Here is a 19923-nt window from a genome sequence, read left to right as displayed (position 1 = left end):
GTCCACCGCTCATATATCTATATACATGCTTTTGAGTTGTGGATGGGCATTTGCCATGGTTTTGGTGATGTGATTTCTTGAACACTCTCGCGTGAGTTTTGGGTGAGTACGACTTCTTGATGTGTTCTTGGCGGGAGTGAGCCATGGTTGGTACTGAGGAGTGCCTTGTCGGGAGAGAGCTTTCTAGACTCTCTCTATACCTCATACCTGTGGCGGGTACCTTGTTTGTTACTGAGGAGCAGGTGGCGTACTTGTACGTTGCAGGTGCTTCGACACATACTTGTTAGTAGAGTGCTCGCTCTCAGCCGCTTAGGGACCAAGTCAGTTTACCACCAGCCACAACAGCTACTTTTCGTACTTACCACTCGCTTACGTTATGGGCGGGGTTCGGTCCGAGACTAGTGGTGGATAGTGCTCTGCCTGTAGGCGGATTGGAGGATCGTGTAAGGAGTTCGAGGCAGTGGCCTGCTCTGACCAGACTGCACCCCGGCGTGGGTAGGTTTGACAGCTTTGAGGTCCTCACTGGTGACAGTGTGCCCTGCAGCTGAGGATGGTTCTAGACTCGAGGAAATAGGAGAGAGTTATCCACCTACTAGGGCTCCGGTTGTTAGGTGGGGTTTGGATGGATCACTACCGTTCAGGCTCCATCCGTGCGGGTACAGTTGTACAACCTCTACGTAGTGTATAAAGCTATAGCTATAGTCTGTGTCCACTAGTTATGAACAATGTTGTTGACTACCGCTACTTCTGACTAGACTTTTATTATTCTTCTACCTCCCCTTTTGAGATAGGCCGGCGTTTGCCGTTGAGATGTGAGGGGAGGGAGCTCTCACATCGCCTAGTGTGTTTGGGTGCTGGATCCTTGGGAGAGTGGGGGAGACGGGATCGAGTCGAAGAAAGAATGCACTGGGGAGGAAGCTGTTTTGCCAAAACAACTATGGGTTGGGTAGTCCGTGTTTGGTGGAATGAAGATTCCTCTAGATTCCTCCTGTTTTCCTTCACACAGTCCAAACGGGCTCTTATGAACTAGTGCTTGTTGTACTTTTTCTGGAGATGGAAAAAGAATAGAGGAACAGCTACAAATTAATTACTCCGTGCTACACATACACAACCTAGCCGAATGTAACCGGCCTTCATGACTATATATACTATATATAATTACATACGCAATATAAGTCACTGTAGACACCGTTATGTCCAGTTTGACCTACGTTTGCCTACGTTTCCTCATGGTAGTATAATCTGTTATAAATGGGATTCCTACAGGACAGTGTAGGCGACAACCAGTCAAATTCAGGTTGTTTTGGGGATCAAATTACAGATCGTCAAATGTTGGCACTGGAGGATCTAAGAACCCCCCTAAATAAAAAATGTGGGCATGGATCCGCTCCCAAAAGCGAAATCAGATAAGAAAACAGGAATCATAATCATAGTCCCCAACACCATCCTGATGTCACCCTGAAAAACCTAATGGCCAAGGAGCAGGAAATTGCTTTCAACTTCACACTTCTGAGCAGTAAACTTAAAACCACAATCCATTTTGTTGCATAATATATTGCACGCTTGCTTGTCTTCGAACAAATTATCATTCCAACGTGATTACATTAGATTCAACCATGTCCAACCTATTACCCAATTTTACTAGAGGCTGTAAAAGTTGGTGACTCACTGACTGTCATCTCGTTCGTGCATCGTACGGGGTACAAGGGTACTGAATTTGATGGCATCATTAATATTGATCCAGATAGTCAACACATTTACAAAAGTCAACAATGGAAAGCTTCCAGAACTACATATCTACATTAGAAATTTAGAATAAATGATAATTAATAAGACATACAAAAGGATAAATGTGAGATAAAAATGAAAACAAAGTAAAAAAAGAACAAAGATAAGCTAAAGCTACACAACACTGCCATAAAACAGGTGGGGCTCCAATTGGTATCCAAAGCCGATATAAGGCATTTACAGAAAAAAAAAAGGCAATACAAGGCATCTTGAATCGAAAATAGTACTATCATGTTTGAAGTTGATCTAGTGACCCAAAATCTGTGAGATGCGTCGTTCAGCATCCATAGGTATCTCCCTACCGGGCACATTGACCTTCAGAACACTCAAGTATCTGCGCAATTAACATTTTTGACCCAAATGAATACAGTGCAAGTGTTCAACTATAAACAATGATGTAGTAAAGTGAAAATTATTTGGCAGGCTTACTCTTTTGCGGAAAATAAATATTCATGTTCGGCGATGAATCCAAGCAAAGACTGCAAAACTAGAAGTGTAAGGCACATGGAAATCTAGGGATATGTTAGCATAATTTAAGTGATGTTACCTCGAAAGGCAAATTTAATAACTCATAGAATGTTCGAACGCGATCCAATCTTTGTTGGACTGCTTCACTATCTATTGACGGTATGGCCGCAAGAGCCTGCAGATATTTAATTTTCATGAGTGACTAGATATGTTCTTCTACTGTCAAAAGGCTGTGCGGCTACAGCATAATACAGAAGATATAATGTTACACACAAAAGCCTCACCTGTTCTAGAGCTATCGAATTCCTGCATATTTGCTGAACTCCTAACAAGTTGATTGACTTCATTTGAGCAAGTGCCTAAATGAACATATAAAGAATATGTAGGTAAGATATCTAAATTTACAGTACCGGCTTATTTAGCAAGAACATACGACTGCAGGTAAATAAAAACAAACCTTTATTGACGCATTAGCAGCAACACTGGAAATCCCACCAAATACATAATTCCTTTTTGATTCTGTGATATAAGGAGCCATTTCTTCATCCCGACGTGCGATCTATTTGTGTTGGAAGAACAAGCTAACAATTAACTTTTTGCTATACTCATCTGATAATTCTCGCTATAGTGCAAAATTGACTTAAGTGAGAATTGCAAGGTGGCCACAGCTTTTTTTGATTAACAGTGTCAAAAAATTGACTATTAAGGTTTCTTGAGAACTTTTCATTACAATTCATGATTACAAGAAATATATATAGCATAACTTGCTCTTATGATATGATTCCCTTAGATACCTTCTGTTGTATGGGAGATATTTGTGCATACCTGAGTTGTGAGGGAGATAATAAAGTCATCAGGATCTTCAGCATCTTGATCTTCGATGTATTCTCTTTTGGTCATTTCCTGTTCAAATTCATGTTAAAAATGTTTTGGCACTGAATACATATATTACAGTGAGATGCCAAGAGAAACTTTAGTGCTAGTACCTGCATGTGATATACGGCCTCTAGTTGCATTTCCAATCTCAATACTCTGACACAATCAATAGCTAGCCTTCTGTACTCATTAGCCAGAGATGCAAGACCTTTTGGAATTGCACTAGATGAGCGGGTATGTTGACCATGCTGGCTGTGATTGGCGGTTGGTGGACTTATGAATGATTCCCCAAGCCTGCAATTCCTCAATACCCGAAACAATTACAAACTCATGCAACAACAAATATCAGGCAATGGCAAGTACTAGGGATGCCAAATAGAAAATGGATGGCTACTGGCGATAATAGTTCTTTGCTTAGGCCAAAATTGATTCTAATAATTATTTGCAGGAGATGTGTGACGTGCACTCTCTCTCCAATTTGGCCCATTATCATGAACGGAGCATTAGCGCAGATCAGCTGAATATACTCAACCATAGTAATTCGCCACTAGAGTTCAGCAACTAAATGGGCGTCACAATGTCAATGTAAAACAATCTAGTGTTACTAAAGTTGGGCATGGCAACCCACCTGTCAGCATTTACTGAAAAAACACAAGGGAGCAAGGAAGGTTTGGAAGGGACTAGGGTTGCACACTAGGCTGCAACAGGGTATGATAAAGGATATTTGGCAAAAGAATTAATACAACCCTGATTATACAACCATTTCCATTATGACCACAGGTTATACAACCCTGATTATGTAGCCAGCCGGGTGCAACTTTAATTAACTGGTTAACAAAAACAAAGGGAATCATCATGCTTCACTACTTTAACTAGCACACAGTAAAAACAAAGAGTTATTACAACCGTCCAATGCAAGTAAACGGTATAGTTTGATCTCAACCATTGAAGCGCATAATTTGAGCCTCAGGCTTCAAATCACTCCCTTCACAATGGCATGAAGGAAACCAGCAACAACCAAAAGGAAAGAAAAAGTAAAAAGGAGAAAGAACCAGCTTGGGCCAGACCAAGTGGTGTGTGGGATGTGCCTAAGTGTACTGGGGCACCTAGTTGCATCGGTGACACTCTAAGATGCTGTAAGTAATGGAATTACCTTTCAACTGAATCAGCTAAATATTCCAAAGAGTCACTAAGAGAAGCCAACAATATCAGTTTCTGGTCATCATGTATCAAGTTTTCCTGCATAGACAAGCACAAAGAAGGAAGAGTTAAAAGCTGCAACAAGTATCTTACAAATTACTCCCTCCATTCGTATTTGATCCACGCATTAGCAAAATAAAGAGATTTAAGATTGATCTTCGTATATTGCTAGCTGGCCCCTTTTCCTAGGGTCGCACGCAGATCAAGATCACGCCTTTGGGTGAAAATCATTCACGGTTAGGGGCTGGCCAATGATGTAGCGTTGAGAAGCTCAACTGACAGGGATTAAATGAGCTGTGGAGGGTATTTTTCTTCTCCTTGGTCTCCGTGAAGCTAACAAATAGATCAAATACGAATGGAGGGAGTATGAAGTAACATCAGATTGTCAAGGCAAGGCATCACATTGCTGCTATTTTCCAATCTGTACATACTTGCAGCTATTGACCTTAATTTTCCATTTGGGTGTTGTATCGACTTCTTTAAAGTCCTAGTGTGAAAAAAGTGAACAAGATAGTATGCCTGCCTGCCCCAAACTAGAACAATACAGTCTCATATCGATTCCTATATTTGGCTGTAAAACATAAAAAACAGATCTCTACATTTACATTATTATAAGTTTTGCAGACACAATCAATAACAAACTGTGATTAAAAAATAGAAGCTAACCTATAATAACCTAAATGTCTTGCAGAAAACTATGCAGGACATATCTTGAAAAATGCCCACATGGGTGCTCAGTGATTCCAATGGATGATCACAGAAATTCAAAGTAAAATGAATATAGAATTTATCAACGCAAATAATTGGAAAAGGTATTCAACAAATTTGAAAATAATAAAAGGTACCTGCTTTATTGGGCACATATCTAATAAGAGATCACTTAGTTCAATCTCTACTTCGACTGCCTCTGCATCAGTAACATTGTTATCAGGCTGACTAGTAGAATTTTGCAAATAAATGTTTGCTGGTTCCAGGCGCATTAAACTTTCAACATCATTCCTTGAAAGAAGAATATAACTTTGCTTTTCAAGGACAGCCTGCAATTTTCACATACAATGAAAGAATCATGAACTCTCCACGTGACACAAGAAAACAGTCTACTAGGGTTGATAACAGTAGGAGTCAAACTGAAATTGCTTCAACCACTTTCTGAGTCATTTTTTTATCAGGAAAAAGAATAAAAAGATAATGCCGGAAACAGGATCATTGTAATATTACAATAAGAGCTGGCAGAGTTGAAATATGCCAGCTCAAGGCAGGAAGTCTGCTAGCTCAATCAGCATGATGTATCTCACATTTAGAAAATATATCTAAGTAGATAAAAGGGAGAACAATCAAATATCAAATATTATTTTATACAATAATACATTTATAGAAGCTAGCAGACTCATGAGACTATGGAAGCAGCATCCAAAACAATTCTTATGATTTCATGTTTTCAGACTAAATATTTTAGAGCTTATTGAAAGTTTCACAAGTTTGACCCTAGTTGAAAGTGAATGTAATGTATTAAGAAGTCAAAACACCATGAACAGTATATGTTGGTCATATACCAACTCTAGAGCTACAGCTGGATGTTTAAGAGCCATTAGCATTTAGTAGCAACAGGATTATTTACATACGAAAGCAGCATCAGGACTTGGATGGCCATGGTTTGAGTTAGGTACAGTTCAATTTGTTAAGTTTGACTTTCTGCATCGTTATCTCCTCCAGCTAATATATTAGGACTGGTCGTAGTGCAGCTGGTTAGCCTCCCCGGGAAGGAGCTAGCCGACCCGACCAGGGGTCGAACCCTGGTTTCCACCTTTATTCAGGTGGGGTTTATGGATGCAACACAATCCATTCAAGTTCATTGAAATACCTCCATATATGATGCACGACATCTTTCATGAGTACGTTCTAAAAATGTGCGTACATACTCCACAAGCTCAGTCGCATAGTTTGGCATTAATTGAACCCATCCAAGAACCTAAGAGGAAAACAAGGAATTAAAATAAATATATATATCAAAATTAGAAGGAAAACACAAACTATTTTTTTCTTTTGCTCAGGGCATTACCTCTTTAGCTATAATATCAACTGCTAGAAGCCCTTGTAGCACAGGACGTCCAAGTTCCACCAATGAATCATATACTGAGGTTGCATGTACACGTGGTCTAAATGCTGCTGGGCCTGTCAAAAGATGTATTGTAATAAAGTTATACAAATATGCAAGGAGAAAAATATATAATAGTAATTTTGAAGTAATCATTACTAAACATTAACAGAGTTTTGGAACTCAATTGTCCATTTCTGCACAGATGGGTCAAATCAGAACATTACTGTAACAGATCATTCACTATTTAATGGTCCACTGCAACCGTATGCACATATCTAACACCCGCGTCCAAAATCTACTTATGGCCAAGTGCATTCCCCAAAGAGCAAGTATACAGCATACTGTGGCACAGGCCCTGAGGCCTGAGCAATTGAAGATGGGTGGCCGACATCAAAGGGGCACTCACGTCAGGTGATAACTGAGCATCTTCAAATCTGGGACTTGTTTGATGGCTTAATTTTGCAGCATGACATCCCTGAGCAACACAGATGGAAACTCACTCTATCAGGCTCCTACAGTAGCAAGTCTATAATGTTTTCTTCCCTGGCTCCATCAGATTTGAACCTTGGAAGAGAATCTGGAGAAGTTGGGCTTCCCTATGTTGCAAGTTTTTTCATTTGGCTAGCTGTCAAGAATCGTTGGTGGACCGCCAACCACCTTGCCAAGCATGGGTTGCCTCATCTGGCTGTGTGCCCTCTCAGTGATCAGGCCGAAGAATCAATTCAGCACATACTGATCTCATGCGTGTTTGCCTGCCAATCAGTAGCAAATGAGAGCATCTTGTGGTGCTCAGCTGGAGCCCATGCACTCTATGAGCTTCTGTTAGGCTGTTCTGGTCGTTAAAACATTGTGTGCGGCGAGCCGGCGAGCACGTAACTGCTTTGTACCCTGGGGGTGGGTGGGGGTGGGTTGGGGGGGAACTTTTGACCTCTTCTTTGTAGATTTTTTTTCTCTTCTTATTGACATGAAACGCGGGTCTCCTGCGTTTTCAAGAAAAAAAATATATTGTTGACTAATAGTTACCCAGTCCGTGAACCACTACCACTAAGATCCCCAGAACCATAAACCCATCAGCAATGTACTACTGGCACTATATGCTTCATGACTTTAAAAACATTTCACAAAACTAGAACTATTCATACTTACTATCAAAGAACTACAACTTTTGGGGTCAGTTTCACAGGATTACAATTATTTGCACGCCTAGGAACACAAACAACTGCAGTTCTTCGAAACTGGTCCTAGAAGTGGTAGTTTTTTATAGTTAGGCCTTGTTTGGATAGCAGTGGATTGAAGTGGAACGAAGGGGATTGAGTCTAAAATGAACTAATTTCCCCTCCAATCCCTCCCATTCCACTTCAATCCACTACTATCCAAACAAGGCCTTAGGTGCAACTAGTTGTGGTTTTGTGAAATTTACTCTCGAATAAATGACCAGAGCAAGGCATGTTTTTTTTCCTCGAAAACGCAGGAGAGCAAGGCATGTAAAATGAGCAAACTAATAGGGTTACTGTTCTGGATGGGAAAAATAGCTAGGTACTGTTGCAAATGCATGAACAGGAAAATATCAATGCATGCAAGCCTCACAAGTGGACCTGGGTCCACACATCAGTTACATATTGATGGTACTTTCTCGTTCACATGATCTCAAACAATGGTATACAGCAATTCAACCACAACTGCTAGATCCAATTTTCTGAAGTGCAATAATATCTTTTTAATCATTTTATTTCATATAACCATACACATATGGTTAATCACACTTCACTATAATTGGACAGTTTGTGACTTACTGGATATGGCCTGCTGAACACATTTTCGGTAATCTACAAATATTGCTGGCAAGAAGTGCTCCTTCAAAAAGTTATCTACAAAAGCCAATAAGCCATCACTCCTGCACAATGTTTAAAAACAATTGTAAATATAAACATGGTCTAGTTACAAACCTGCCGTATTTAAAAGATAAACATCAGAAAACAGACAATCAATTTTCAGAAAAAGATGTAGGCCATAAAATGCTTCATAGTTCCAATCATGTACATCTGCTATTAGGTAGCATCATATGCCTATTATTTTGGAATGGAGTCAATTCACATTGAGAATTAGTTACATTATGCTTGTCGTAACTCTGCTGACCACATATATAAGGGAAACAGCCTCATATCCTACTACTAGGAGTAAGGAGTGCTGGTTTCTGAAGAGCTAATTAATAACAAACTTTATTCAAAGGTTCAATTAAAGCAGATTAATGGCTTCTTTCACTTCTATATCATCTTTGTTCGTAATTCTCGTTGGGTTTCATCTCTAGCCTACCTGGTATATCGTACAGGTTTTACATGGGTCTTGAACCATTAAACATTACACAGGTCAATCTACAATTACTATAAGCAACAGTTGAGATGACCGAGAGCAAGGTCAGATGTAAATATACCAATTGGCACCAATGCTATTAATTCATTGACTAATTATTTATGTCGAGATGGTAACTGAGCACTGACTGGAGCATATGACTTGTCTTGAGGGCCTAGTTGCGTGTTGTGACTAATGAGTATTCACCATAGCAATGGACATGGGCTCTTGGAGAGTTAACCCTAGATGATTTGAGAGTTCACTGTTGCTGTCAAATGGCCTTGTAGGTCAGCCACCAGCAGACCAGTCGGCCATAATGTGGACATTACACCTTAGTACTTCCAAATGGTTTTAATAGCCACCACAGCCCAAAAGCACATTATGCGACATGAGGTAAAAAAAAAAGGAAAAAAACCCTGGATTGCTCCCTCCTCCCACTGTCATCCCTGCTTCACTGATGTTGTTCGCTGCCGATCCCTTTCTTTCTTCAAGCTCCCTTGCCCAAGTCTCCTGACACCCGATTTGCACTCTGTTCTGCCATGCTCTGCTCTGTTATGTGCTAGCAGAATAGTCAGTCCTAGTCTAACTAGCCAGTCCACTGGCAACTTGATTCGACTTTATGACTTAAACCTTGGTTGGCACTTGCGACCAAAATTATTCTCAGATTCAAAAAACATTAATAAACAATAAGCATCCAAGGAAACAAGCTCCACCAAACTTTCTTCTTCTTTAAAAGTAATAAGCTCCTCTGGTTATGATTTCCAAAAACAAGAGAGTAGATGTCTTCTGCACATTCCATATGCTATACGGGCTTTTTGAAATGATAAAATAGAGAAATTCCTGGTAATGAAACCATCCTTGAATATTTCGGTAGCCTGCCTAAGTGCCAGTTGCTATGTAAGTCTAGAGAAGGTTACAAGAGCCAGGGGCTAAATAAAACAAACAAGGAGCCTCCTAGTGATTGTGCTTTGTACAATGTCCTATAAACTATCAGAAGGTAGCTCTAAATTATAGGCACAAATGAACCTTATGCTTATTGAAGATCTCCAAGAAACAGTGTGGCTAGCTGCTTTAAATCAAGCCCTTGATACTCAGTAAATAACCCCGATTAGATTTTTACCAATCTTACTACGGATCTTTTATCTTGTCATTCCTTATACAAATTTCAATAATAGCTACTCTCATTCAAACTGAGAAAAATGGACCAGAGGCCCTCCAATATAGTAATAAATTGTCCTTCTTAGTAACACAAACACATGGCAAGTTCTATGGTATTCTGTACGGCAGCATAGATCTATCACAACTACTTTTTGGTGCTGTGGGATGCAGTAGTTTGGCTAGATGGTAGCCACAGCACAAACACAGTCAATAGAATACATTCACGCTTCTGCATATGATCAACATATCCACAAAAATTTGCAGGTTATCAAAGGCAAAAGTAATTGTAGATTTCAAAGTCAATATAAATTGAAGCTAAGTGATCTGGAACAATACCCAAGTTGTGAGTACTTCTGAGGCAACATCGATCCTATTTTATTCATAAACTGCAAAATCAAATATCTCCATGAACAACATAGTATACTGTGAGACGCATGTACAACAGACAACCACAAGGCAAGTCACCTCAAAAACAGGACGGTAAACTGACGCGGCTAGGAAAATTCCTTGGTCAGGTATGACACTTGCTGTTCCATAACCTTCTTGTGGCACATTTGAATTTCTTCGCCATCCTTGACCTGTGGTAGATCAGAATTGAACACACATTATATAAATACAAATTCAACAGCAAGTAGGCAAAACCATTTAAAAGCAAAAATTAGCTAAGGCGCATGAGTGCATGATTAATGTTTAAATGAAAATAAAAGCAAAGCAGAAAATATCCATAATAGCCACAACATACATTCAATATACACATCAAACAAAAGCGTGAAAAGAAACAAGATTTCATCCAAGCGATGTAAGCTGGTCAATACATACCTTCATTTGGCACTGAGGTTGCTGAATCAGTAATGCGGAAAGCGAAAGAAAGGCCTTCCGATCCATCCCTGCAGAAAGAATGTTTATCATCCAGTGATGGTAAAAGAAAAGGAAACACAAAGGCTAGAACTATATTTTCTTAGTAACAGGCAAAATGAAACTACCTAAGCCAAGCAACAATTTAAACTTCAAAAAATTAGCACTTGAGTGTGTAAAAAGGAGAGCAGGTACAGGCGCACCACAAATTAAATAATGTAAAACAGATCACCATCCGTTGCTCAGGTGATTACATAATAATTTACTCAATTACAATACTGTGAATATACAAGTAAAAATATAGTAATCCATGTAGTAGGCCACTAATAGGCGAATACTTGCCTCTTTTCCTTCACTGGGTCCTTATTTGCAAGTCTAGCTGTCTGGACAGCTGCATCAGCAGTAGCAGCTTCTGGAGTTGCCCTCAAAATTTCACAAAGAAGTTGCTGGCACTCACTCTAACCAAAAGGAAATACAGATGAGAAAGGAAGGCATATAAAAGTTCAAAGATACAGCAGCAATACTTCACGTTTCATCACACATGGACAGACAATGTTTATAACTTGCTGCCACTACTGATTAACAGGCTTGTTATATTATACCTTTCGATAAAAAAGCATGTATTATTCCAAATTTCAAAACAGAAATGGGATGCATAGTGGTGCATAAAATTTGAGAGAAGCAATAGCTGTTGATAGAAAATGAAAAACCATGTCAAAGTGATAGACAAGTATTATCAAAGGCTACCTGCACAACTGATAGTGAGAATGCAACACTAAAACCACCAGTAGCTTGGGAAGATTCGGAGTCAGGATTCCAGCTTGCATCCCCATTTACAATATGAGGTGTGTTTATGTTGTCAACCTCAGATGTTGACTTTTGTTCAAGAAGATCTCCAACAATAATATGATTCTCTGACAAGCAGAATAATTTTTAATGTTTGCACGTAAAAAGATACAGGTTTGTATGAAATCAAGCTAACTGATACATAGCACCTACCAAGTATGTCTAAAAGACATTCAAATATTGATCTAAGAAGTTGAGTAGCTGCACGCTGAGCATCTCCTGTGGGTGCCATAGCTGGGGAAATGGGACTGACAACAAGTTGCGCTGCCATTACAGATGCACCATTCTTTGTTTTCTGTTTGAGCATCTGGAACCGGGGAATGGGTCCATCTGAATGTGACGCATCAGATGTTCTTTTTGCAGCTTTATCTGTGCTGGATTTTGAAGCCTCTTCAGAATAGGCTTTAATCTTTGAAGTGATAACATCATGGATTGTAGGGCGTACTCGTTGGCTGTCATGAAAATGATACTAATTAAAAACAACTCAAAAGTTAAAATGAGAATCAAAACAGCACAAGCAAAACTATCTTGCTCCAAGTTGTTACAGATAATGGTGCTAACTTCAAGGCAGCAGGCAAGCTTTTAATGGAGAGGATTCCTACAATATTTTGGAGTCCATGTGCTGCACACTGTTTGGATCTCATGGAGGAGATTGGGAACTTGGCAGCATTCAAGAAACATAATGCACGTGCAAGGCGTGTTACAACTTTCATCTATAGGCACAGGAGGATCCTTACATGCCATGAGGGAGGAGACAGGTGGGGCTTATCTTGTGAGACCTGCAGCAACTCGTTTAGCAACTTCCTTTCTTACTTTGAAGAGTCTGTACAAGCACAAGGATGCTTTGAAGGCTTTATTTTATAGTGAAAAATGGACTGGGAACAAATTGGCAAAAACCAAAGCTGGTCTAGATGTGCATGCCATTGTGTTCTCTACAGAGTTCTGGAATAAAGTTGAATATTGCCTTAAAGCTTCAGGCCCACTTCTTATTGTGCTTAGGGTGGTTGATGGAGATGAGAAGCCAGCAATGCCAGAGGTTAAAGCATTAATGAACCATGCAAAGGAGAAGATCAATCTGAGCTTTGCCATCCCATTCAAGAAAAAGTTGCTTGACAAGATCATGGAGATAATTGAGCGACGTTGGGAGAAACAAATGGATCATCCACTCTATGGGGCTGCATTGTATTTGAACCCAGGGAAGCTACATCCTCTCATAAGAAAAAAATGATAATGTAACTGTTGGACAGCTAAGATGTTGCTTTCTTGATGTGCTTGCAAGAATGGTAGAGGATGAGGAAACTAGAGACAAGATCGATGGTGAAGCCATGGATTATGAATTTCTTCGAGGAGATGCTTTTTCAAACAAAATGGCCAAGCAAAACCTTGAGTCCTTGAGCCCTAGGAAGTGCTGTGTTCTTCACTTTTAATGTCATCAAGTGTACATTACGACAACTTAATTCCAGCACGCATTTTTCAGTCCTATCTCCTAATATACAATGCATTTGTTGTTCTAGTTGATTGGTGGTGTTCATATGGTGGCCGAGCTATTGAGCTACAAAGGTTTGCTAAGCAAGTGGTCAGTCTTTGTGCTTCATCATCTGGTTGCGAGCACAACTGGAGCACATTTGAATTTGTGAGTTTTTCCCCATCTGTCATCTCCTTGCTGTTCTTACCAATATTTCAGCAAGCATTTTATTCCTCTTTTTGGTGTATTGTGTTTCTTATTTTGTAGATCCACACAAAGAAAAGGAACCGGTTGTTGCATAAGAGGTTAAATTCTATTGTTTTTGTTTCCTACAACCGGAAGATGAAAACTAGGTTCCAATAATTGCGGCAGTAGAAGGGTAAAAGCTTTGATCCTTTGGTTGTTGAGGAGTTTGATTGGGACAATGAGTGGGCTGACTCACTGCATGTGCCCCCTCATGGTGCTCGTGGCTGTGAGTGTGACCTTACATGGGACCTTGTTGGTGAAGCTGTTGAAGCATCAGAGTCACTTCGTCGCAGAAATTTACCAAGAAGAGCCCACAACAAGCGTGCAAGAAATTCTGCACCTACTGTGGTTCAGGAAGAGCTGGGTTCAGAAAATGAAGAGGAAGAAAATCAAGATCCCTATGACGACGCAGATGTGACAGATTGTGAGGATGATCCTTGTGATGCCAATGGAAGTGGAGGAGATGAGGAGACAGCCAACATCCTTGGAGAGTTTGATGATGGCTATTGAGAGATGAGAGATTTCAGATTTCCTATGTTGCTATTTCATATATGATGTGCACTAACAGCACTAATAATTAAGTCATGCCATTAGAGGCTAGTTTTTGGCTATTGAGACATTTCAGATTTGCTCTTTTGCTACTTCATATTGTGCACTAGTAGTATAGTACTCTAGTAGCACTACTTATCATCCTTATTGTGGTCCAAAACTATGTATGTGTGTTAAGAATTGGTAATTTTAAGGTCTGATTTGCTTCTGAATTTTAGTGCCATTATATATTAACATATTCTTATGGCGTCGCCTAGGCATCCACCTTACTCGCCTAGGCATCCGGAAGGGGGTCGCTCGCCTCGCCTTAACACCTTTTAAACCATGAACATGAGAAAACAACATGTTCTTGTCATGGGTTAAAATACCACCATATCAGGTATGTCTAATTATGTTTAGGAGGGGGGAGGGCATATTGTTCTGGTAAAGTTGTAGATATTTCTCAGGATTAAGTATAAATAAGGATGATCTTGTTCTCTGGAATAAAGAAGTTTGCCCTGTACATTTCTATGAAAACTATGTGATATACAGAGCTTATTAAGAACAAAATAGAAAACAAATAGGATGAGAAGTACCATATCACAGCTCCTGCAGCTGCAACCTTTCCAAGCATGGATAAGCATTGTACCAATGTTCTCAAGTATTTCACATTAAGGGGGGCATCTGCCTTGATCATTGAATCCTAAAGACATTCCAAACAAATAGATATAAGTGAGGCAATTTGACAGGAAAAAAATGAAACCACCACGGATTGAGAAACAAAAGGCATACAATGAACTCATCTGGTGCCGCACAGGAAAGAAAAATTGGGATTTGACGAGAAATACTTTTCGAATCCTTCCGAGAGCGTCCATCACTTTCACGCATGTCTAAGCTACTATCATCATCCGGGCCATCAAATGAAGAGCTGAAAAATACAAAAAAAAGACAAAATCAGAAAAATTGTTGTCAATGTGTCCTATTCATTTAGGAATAGGACTACGATTACTTTGATTTTGATATAAATACTACAAATTCTTAGCATAATTCATGAAAGCAAGGATCATGCAACAAGCTTGTGTACAATGACTTTATGCATATTGTTGAAGGCATGATATTGTGGTGAGATTAGCTAGATGTGAGCTGAAGTGTTTTGAGGATCAATCACCATAAATAAGCATTACTGTATGAAGCATAGTAATGTTCACATCAGACAGGTATCCATCAACTTACCGTAGATACCTCTAGTTGCTAACAAAGTAACCACATCCTTTTGGAGATTTGACAAAAGAAAATTTACCGTAGATTTTTATTGTACTATACTTTTATGACCTAAGAAAATTGCAATACAATAAAATCATTTTTCACCACAAATAATGTGCTTTCATATAACCAGTCTATACATTTTATATTCATAACAAGTTGCAGGTTTTTGGTCATTGGTCACCGTTAAATGTTTTTATTGCAAACATTCTAGGGAGTCACCAGAGAATGAAATGCATCAAAACCCAGCACAGGGTCAAGTCAACAAAACGCACCAACTTTTTTACTTTTATGAAGGCATTGAATACTTGGAAGCAGGAAATGAAGTTGAACATACCCTCCATCAATAGAACTAGTTTTTGGAAACCCATCTGCAGCCACTGCTCCACTAATGTGATTGTCACCTTTAATTGACCTAGTTCTCCTTGAAAGAGGTTGCATGCTATTTAATACACGCCCAGCAGCTGTAGAAGCTGGTACGTCCTCACTGTCAGCCATGCTCAAAGTCACAGAGCTGCAAGAGAAAATCTTGGAAAGTGAACAACTGTTGATTGCTGATGGAATTGCAGCCAGTCACTTGAGGCATATTATTTACCACTACCAAAGAAGTTAACAAAAAATCACATTAAAATGAGATTTTCAGTGCACAACACAGTCACGGTGCCAACATTAGTGATGAAAATGTGATATGCCAAAGAAAAGCATGTAACTATAAAAAACAGAGTGGCCACAGAATCAACTGAGATCATCAAAGCAGACCAAAGGAAATAGAAGCATACCTATATTCTCCATTGTTGTACAAATGGCCATGCAACTCTTCCAAAATTTTGTAAAACAGTACACCTCGCAGCTTTGTGAGGTCAGAACGAACATCTTGAAGAGCACCTACCTTTAAAGTTTTGTTAGGTGTGATATTGCTGTGATGAAAGAAGATCAGAAGGATATTTGCTAGCTCATGATAATCTACACAAGTGTCTCGAGCTGCATACGTATGAGGAACAACGACAAAACCCAAATGACATAGAATGATGACCTTATTAGCTAATAAAAACATCTAAATTATGTTTCATCGTCACTTCAGAACAGAACGTGCAAATGCTGAAATTTATTTAATCACCATAAACATAAATAGTGCTGATATAAAATTTACCAAAGTCATCAATATATGTCCCTCAAATTAAACAACGAGTAACAATGTCTACCAATCCATGTGATGTTTTGGTAAACCAGTCATATTTTGTCCAGTTGTCAGAGAGTTGATATAATTCTTAACTGTTCTAGTTTACTACAACACTTGCAATCCTCGTCATTTTTATCAGTTCTAACTTCTAAGACTAGATAGGTACCCAGGACATGTATCCATTCAGCATAAGGGGCACTGCAAATCGGGTTCCTCAACCACAAATGTGAAACATAGCTTAACAGTAAATTGAGTTGGATGTCCAAGGAGACGAATTTTGCCTACACAGACGATGATTAAACTAACATCACAACATAAATATTGCGGAACCTATTGAGTTCATGTACAGAACATAGCTACGAACAATGCAATTACAGCACAAGTGCAATTTAGTATTTTGTTGGATTAATGCAGAGCACACAATAGACGAACACCTTAACTAAAAGGCACAAGCAAACGTAACATAACCTAGCCAAAATTTTCAGAAAGCTAAAGCAGGAAACAAGATATATATGGTTAGACGTTGCGACTAACCGCTTGAAGGCCTTCTCGTTCTAGCATCAGCATTGATTGGACATGCAACTGTACTGCAGCATACAGCTGCTTCTCTGCCATTAAGTTTTCGATCCGAGCAGGAACCTGTGATATTCACTACATTAGTTGAGAGAATAAGTTCCTCAAGTTTGGGATATATTTAAGGCTGAAAGTAGACGGAAGAACACAAATGGTGCAAATAACTCAAGCTGAAATGGTGTGGTTAAGGCTAATTCTACTTATTCTTGATTTTTCTTCCGAATGTTTACCTCTCAACTTTTTGAGCTGAGCCTGAGTTTTTGCCACATTTTTGTACGAGGCATCATAATTAAGATGAGGCATGTGCGTTCGAGAAAAAATTAATGAGGCACTATATGAGGCTGAGCTGGAGCTTTAGTCATGCTTTTATAAAAGAAATTACATAGTGAAGTTTTTGAGCTTTCTTGAGCCAAGCTAAAACATTAGAACCTTTGGCTGAGCCAAGGTCAAGCCCAATTCTAAGTTCAAAAGCTGACCCCAGCTCAGCTTAAGCCAAGGCAGGACCTACATCTCAAGAAGTGCACACATCATGCTGAAAAATGACTTTCACAGCCCAAGTGTTCTCTTTAACCATAGACCAAGTGTCCTCTTTAACCCTAGAATTTGCATTTGTCTAATTGAAAAATTAAACAAATGCATCAAATGTGTTGCTATTCATATGATTTCAAGCCTTTTTTATTGTTTTCAATACATGGTCAAAACAACTTTGCACTTCACAGAACCAACTCAGCATTGAAAGAATCTTTTAAATAGTTTTGCTTTTGGGATTTGCCACAAATCTTTAACAGAAGGGAAGCCAAAACATAATCCAAAAACTGTTGGATTCCGCAAGGACCCTTGGAGAATGTGGATCCAACACATATTCACAGCATGGTTACTACATTTCATCTGCTTAGATTATGTAAGTCCATGGAGGGCATGTTCAGCAGAAAATTTACTAACATCATATAATATTATAACGGCACCATGCAAGATCAACCACACACTAGACTTTCTCCCTTCCCATAAATGACTAAAATTAGACTTACTATCAACATTTGGATACTAAGTACAGACAAAATCCATACTATATGAAAGAAATAAATGTAGGAAATGTAGGGCAATACAGAGCTCTACAGTAAGACATTTCCATGGACCATAGAACTATTGTATTTGTATGCACAAAGCTAGTTTCTAACCAAATTGATTCTGGGAAAAAAAAAGAAGAAACTTCTAGACAATTGAATTCTGAGAATAAGTTTCTAACCAAACTGATTTTCTGAAGAAAAAAAAAGATTCTAACCCAATTGAAATATGAACTGAATTGTTGCCTATGAAATATGCAAAATTTCTTTAGTTCCAGGAGGTCCCTAATGGCTTCAACAAAGGTGTTTGCTACACCATTTTTTAACATGTTTTAGAAAATATTGTATTACATCTGTCAGCTAAGTAGCATATATAGTGTATAACTTGGCTGAAACAATCCATTTTTTATGTTCTCAATAAAAAATAATTGATCGTAGCTTCTGATTAAAAAACTCAGTAGTTCAGTTAAGTGCATGTCAAGTATACCACGTTTGCCCATGTCAACTTAACTATGCATTTATGATAGGCAATGTCCGGATCCCAAACAACATAATCTTGTCGCCGAGATGATGATGAATATTCTTTAGGGACTCTTCTAAAACTTCTACAATCAGAATCGATGAAGCTTAAGCACTGACCTTGGCAACATCCTCAACCTGATCCAAAAGAGAGAGGACATGGCGTAGTGTGAGGGACCGGTACCACAGCTGGCCGAGGTGCTTATTCTTCCTGCCAAGCAGCTTCTTGGCCTCTGCCATCTCTCCCTTAAGTCCAGTAATGCTATCCGCAGACTCGCTGAACAACCGTAGGATCTGTCGCCACAGAAGATGAAAAGGGAAAAGGGAAATTAAACCCAAAAGCTCCACACAGCATGTTGGATTAAGGTCCTGCGACGACTAAAGGGCTCGCCAGGGAAATAAATCATAATGACCCAAGGTGGGTGGACCGGAAGGAACCTGGGAGTAGTTCTGGATGGCCTTGTTGAAGCCGTGGTGGTAGGCGTGCACGACCTCGTCAACGACGTCCTCAATGAGATCGCTCTGCTCCTTGAGGAACTGGATCTCGCCGTCGCGGTCCTTGGAAGTGAGGATGTGCACAACATGCGGCAGCGAGTCGAACCGCGCGGCCGCCCACCCCTCATCGATCCGCGACAATCCTTCCTTGAGGTACTGCGCCCCCGGAGACAACGAAAATTAGAAATTTCCGATCACAATTCCGGGTTAGCATCGCATCCGACGCGAGGAACGACGGTGGGGAAGCGATGGGGAGGGGGAAACTTACGGATTTGTCGGCCGGAATGGGGAGGCCATCGAAGATGCCGCGGCGGTGACCGCTGCGGCTCATCGTGCCGGCGACAACAAGGGGCGGCCTTGCGGAGGAGGTGCTGAGATCTGGGCGGAGTTGGGGTCCGGAGGTTGGGTTGGTACCCTGTCTACTTATAAAATTAAGAAGAAGCTAGCTTCAGCCAGCGGCGGCGGCGCGTCGATCCCGTGGAGAGCGGTGCGCAGCGACAACGCGTCAAGTCCACGGCCAGCGGCGGCCGGAGGACGGCGAATCGGAGCGGCGGCGGAGGGTGGAGTGGCACGCGCGCGAGAGGGAGACCCGGGGGAAGGCGCACAGCCAGGTGGTGGCTGGTGGGATCAGATCACCTCACCTCTCTCTGCCAGGAATGTTGTGGGCCCTATGTTCCAGCCGAGCCGTACAAGGAAACGGGAGATGTCTCACGACGTGTTTCGCAGCACTTCACTAAAAATTTTATAGCTCCACCCCCACCAACTCCACCGACTTTTTTTGTATTTTGACCCTTTTCGTGAAAAAATCTCACAAATAGACCCCTGACAAAACTAATTCTAAAAATGGACCCTTAGCTTGGCACCAGGATAGCTGGTGTCAAGCTATAACGTCTTGGCGCTAGGCATCCTGACGCCGAGATTCCCCACTCGCGCCTCCGACGTGGCGCCAGGG

General features: G+C 40.2%; 1 protein-coding gene across 1 annotated transcript; it reads right to left on the bottom strand.

The window, feature by feature from the left end:
* Window positions 1-1707: 1707 nt before the first annotated feature.
* Window positions 1708-19651, bottom strand: LOC101779778 (exocyst complex component SEC8). Its single transcript, XM_004973170.4, has 26 exons — window positions 19240-19651; window positions 18915-19127; window positions 18597-18770; window positions 16855-16959; window positions 15920-16029; window positions 15478-15654; window positions 14670-14805; window positions 14474-14580; window positions 11792-12090; window positions 11540-11706; window positions 11135-11250; window positions 10757-10824; window positions 10403-10515; window positions 10274-10323; window positions 8224-8324; window positions 6392-6504; window positions 6194-6301; window positions 5178-5369; window positions 4286-4371; window positions 3243-3426; window positions 3082-3159; window positions 2714-2815; window positions 2541-2615; window positions 2336-2431; window positions 2218-2267; window positions 1708-2122 (listed from the first exon to the last, which is right to left on the bottom strand). Exons 1-26 carry the CDS (start codon window positions 19300-19302, stop codon window positions 2035-2037), a joined length of 3171 nt encoding a protein of 1056 aa, XP_004973227.1. The 5' UTR covers window positions 19303-19651; the 3' UTR covers window positions 1708-2034.
* Between the last annotated feature and the right edge of the window lie 272 nt (window positions 19652-19923).

Source organism: Setaria italica, chromosome VI (assembly GCF_000263155.2).
Source record: "Setaria italica strain Yugu1 chromosome VI, Setaria_italica_v2.0, whole genome shotgun sequence".
NCBI lineage: Eukaryota > Viridiplantae > Streptophyta > Magnoliopsida > Poales > Poaceae > Setaria > Setaria italica.
Note: the sequence above shows the minus strand (reverse complement) of the source record. Positions and strands in the feature narration are given on the sequence as shown.

Coding starts and splice junctions, on each gene's coding strand:
- LOC101779778 (XM_004973170.4), bottom strand. CDS start 19,302: ATGAGCCGCAGCGGTCACCGCCGCGGCATCTTCGATGGCCTCCCCATT. Junction 5,370..6,193: donor GTCGTGCATCATATATGGAG/GTATTTCAATGA, acceptor TGAAAATTGCAG/GCTGTCCTTGAAAAGCAAAG. Junction 2,268..2,335: donor TATTAAATTTGCCTTTCGAG/GTAACATCACTT, acceptor CTAGTTTTGCAG/TCTTTGCTTGGATTCATCGC.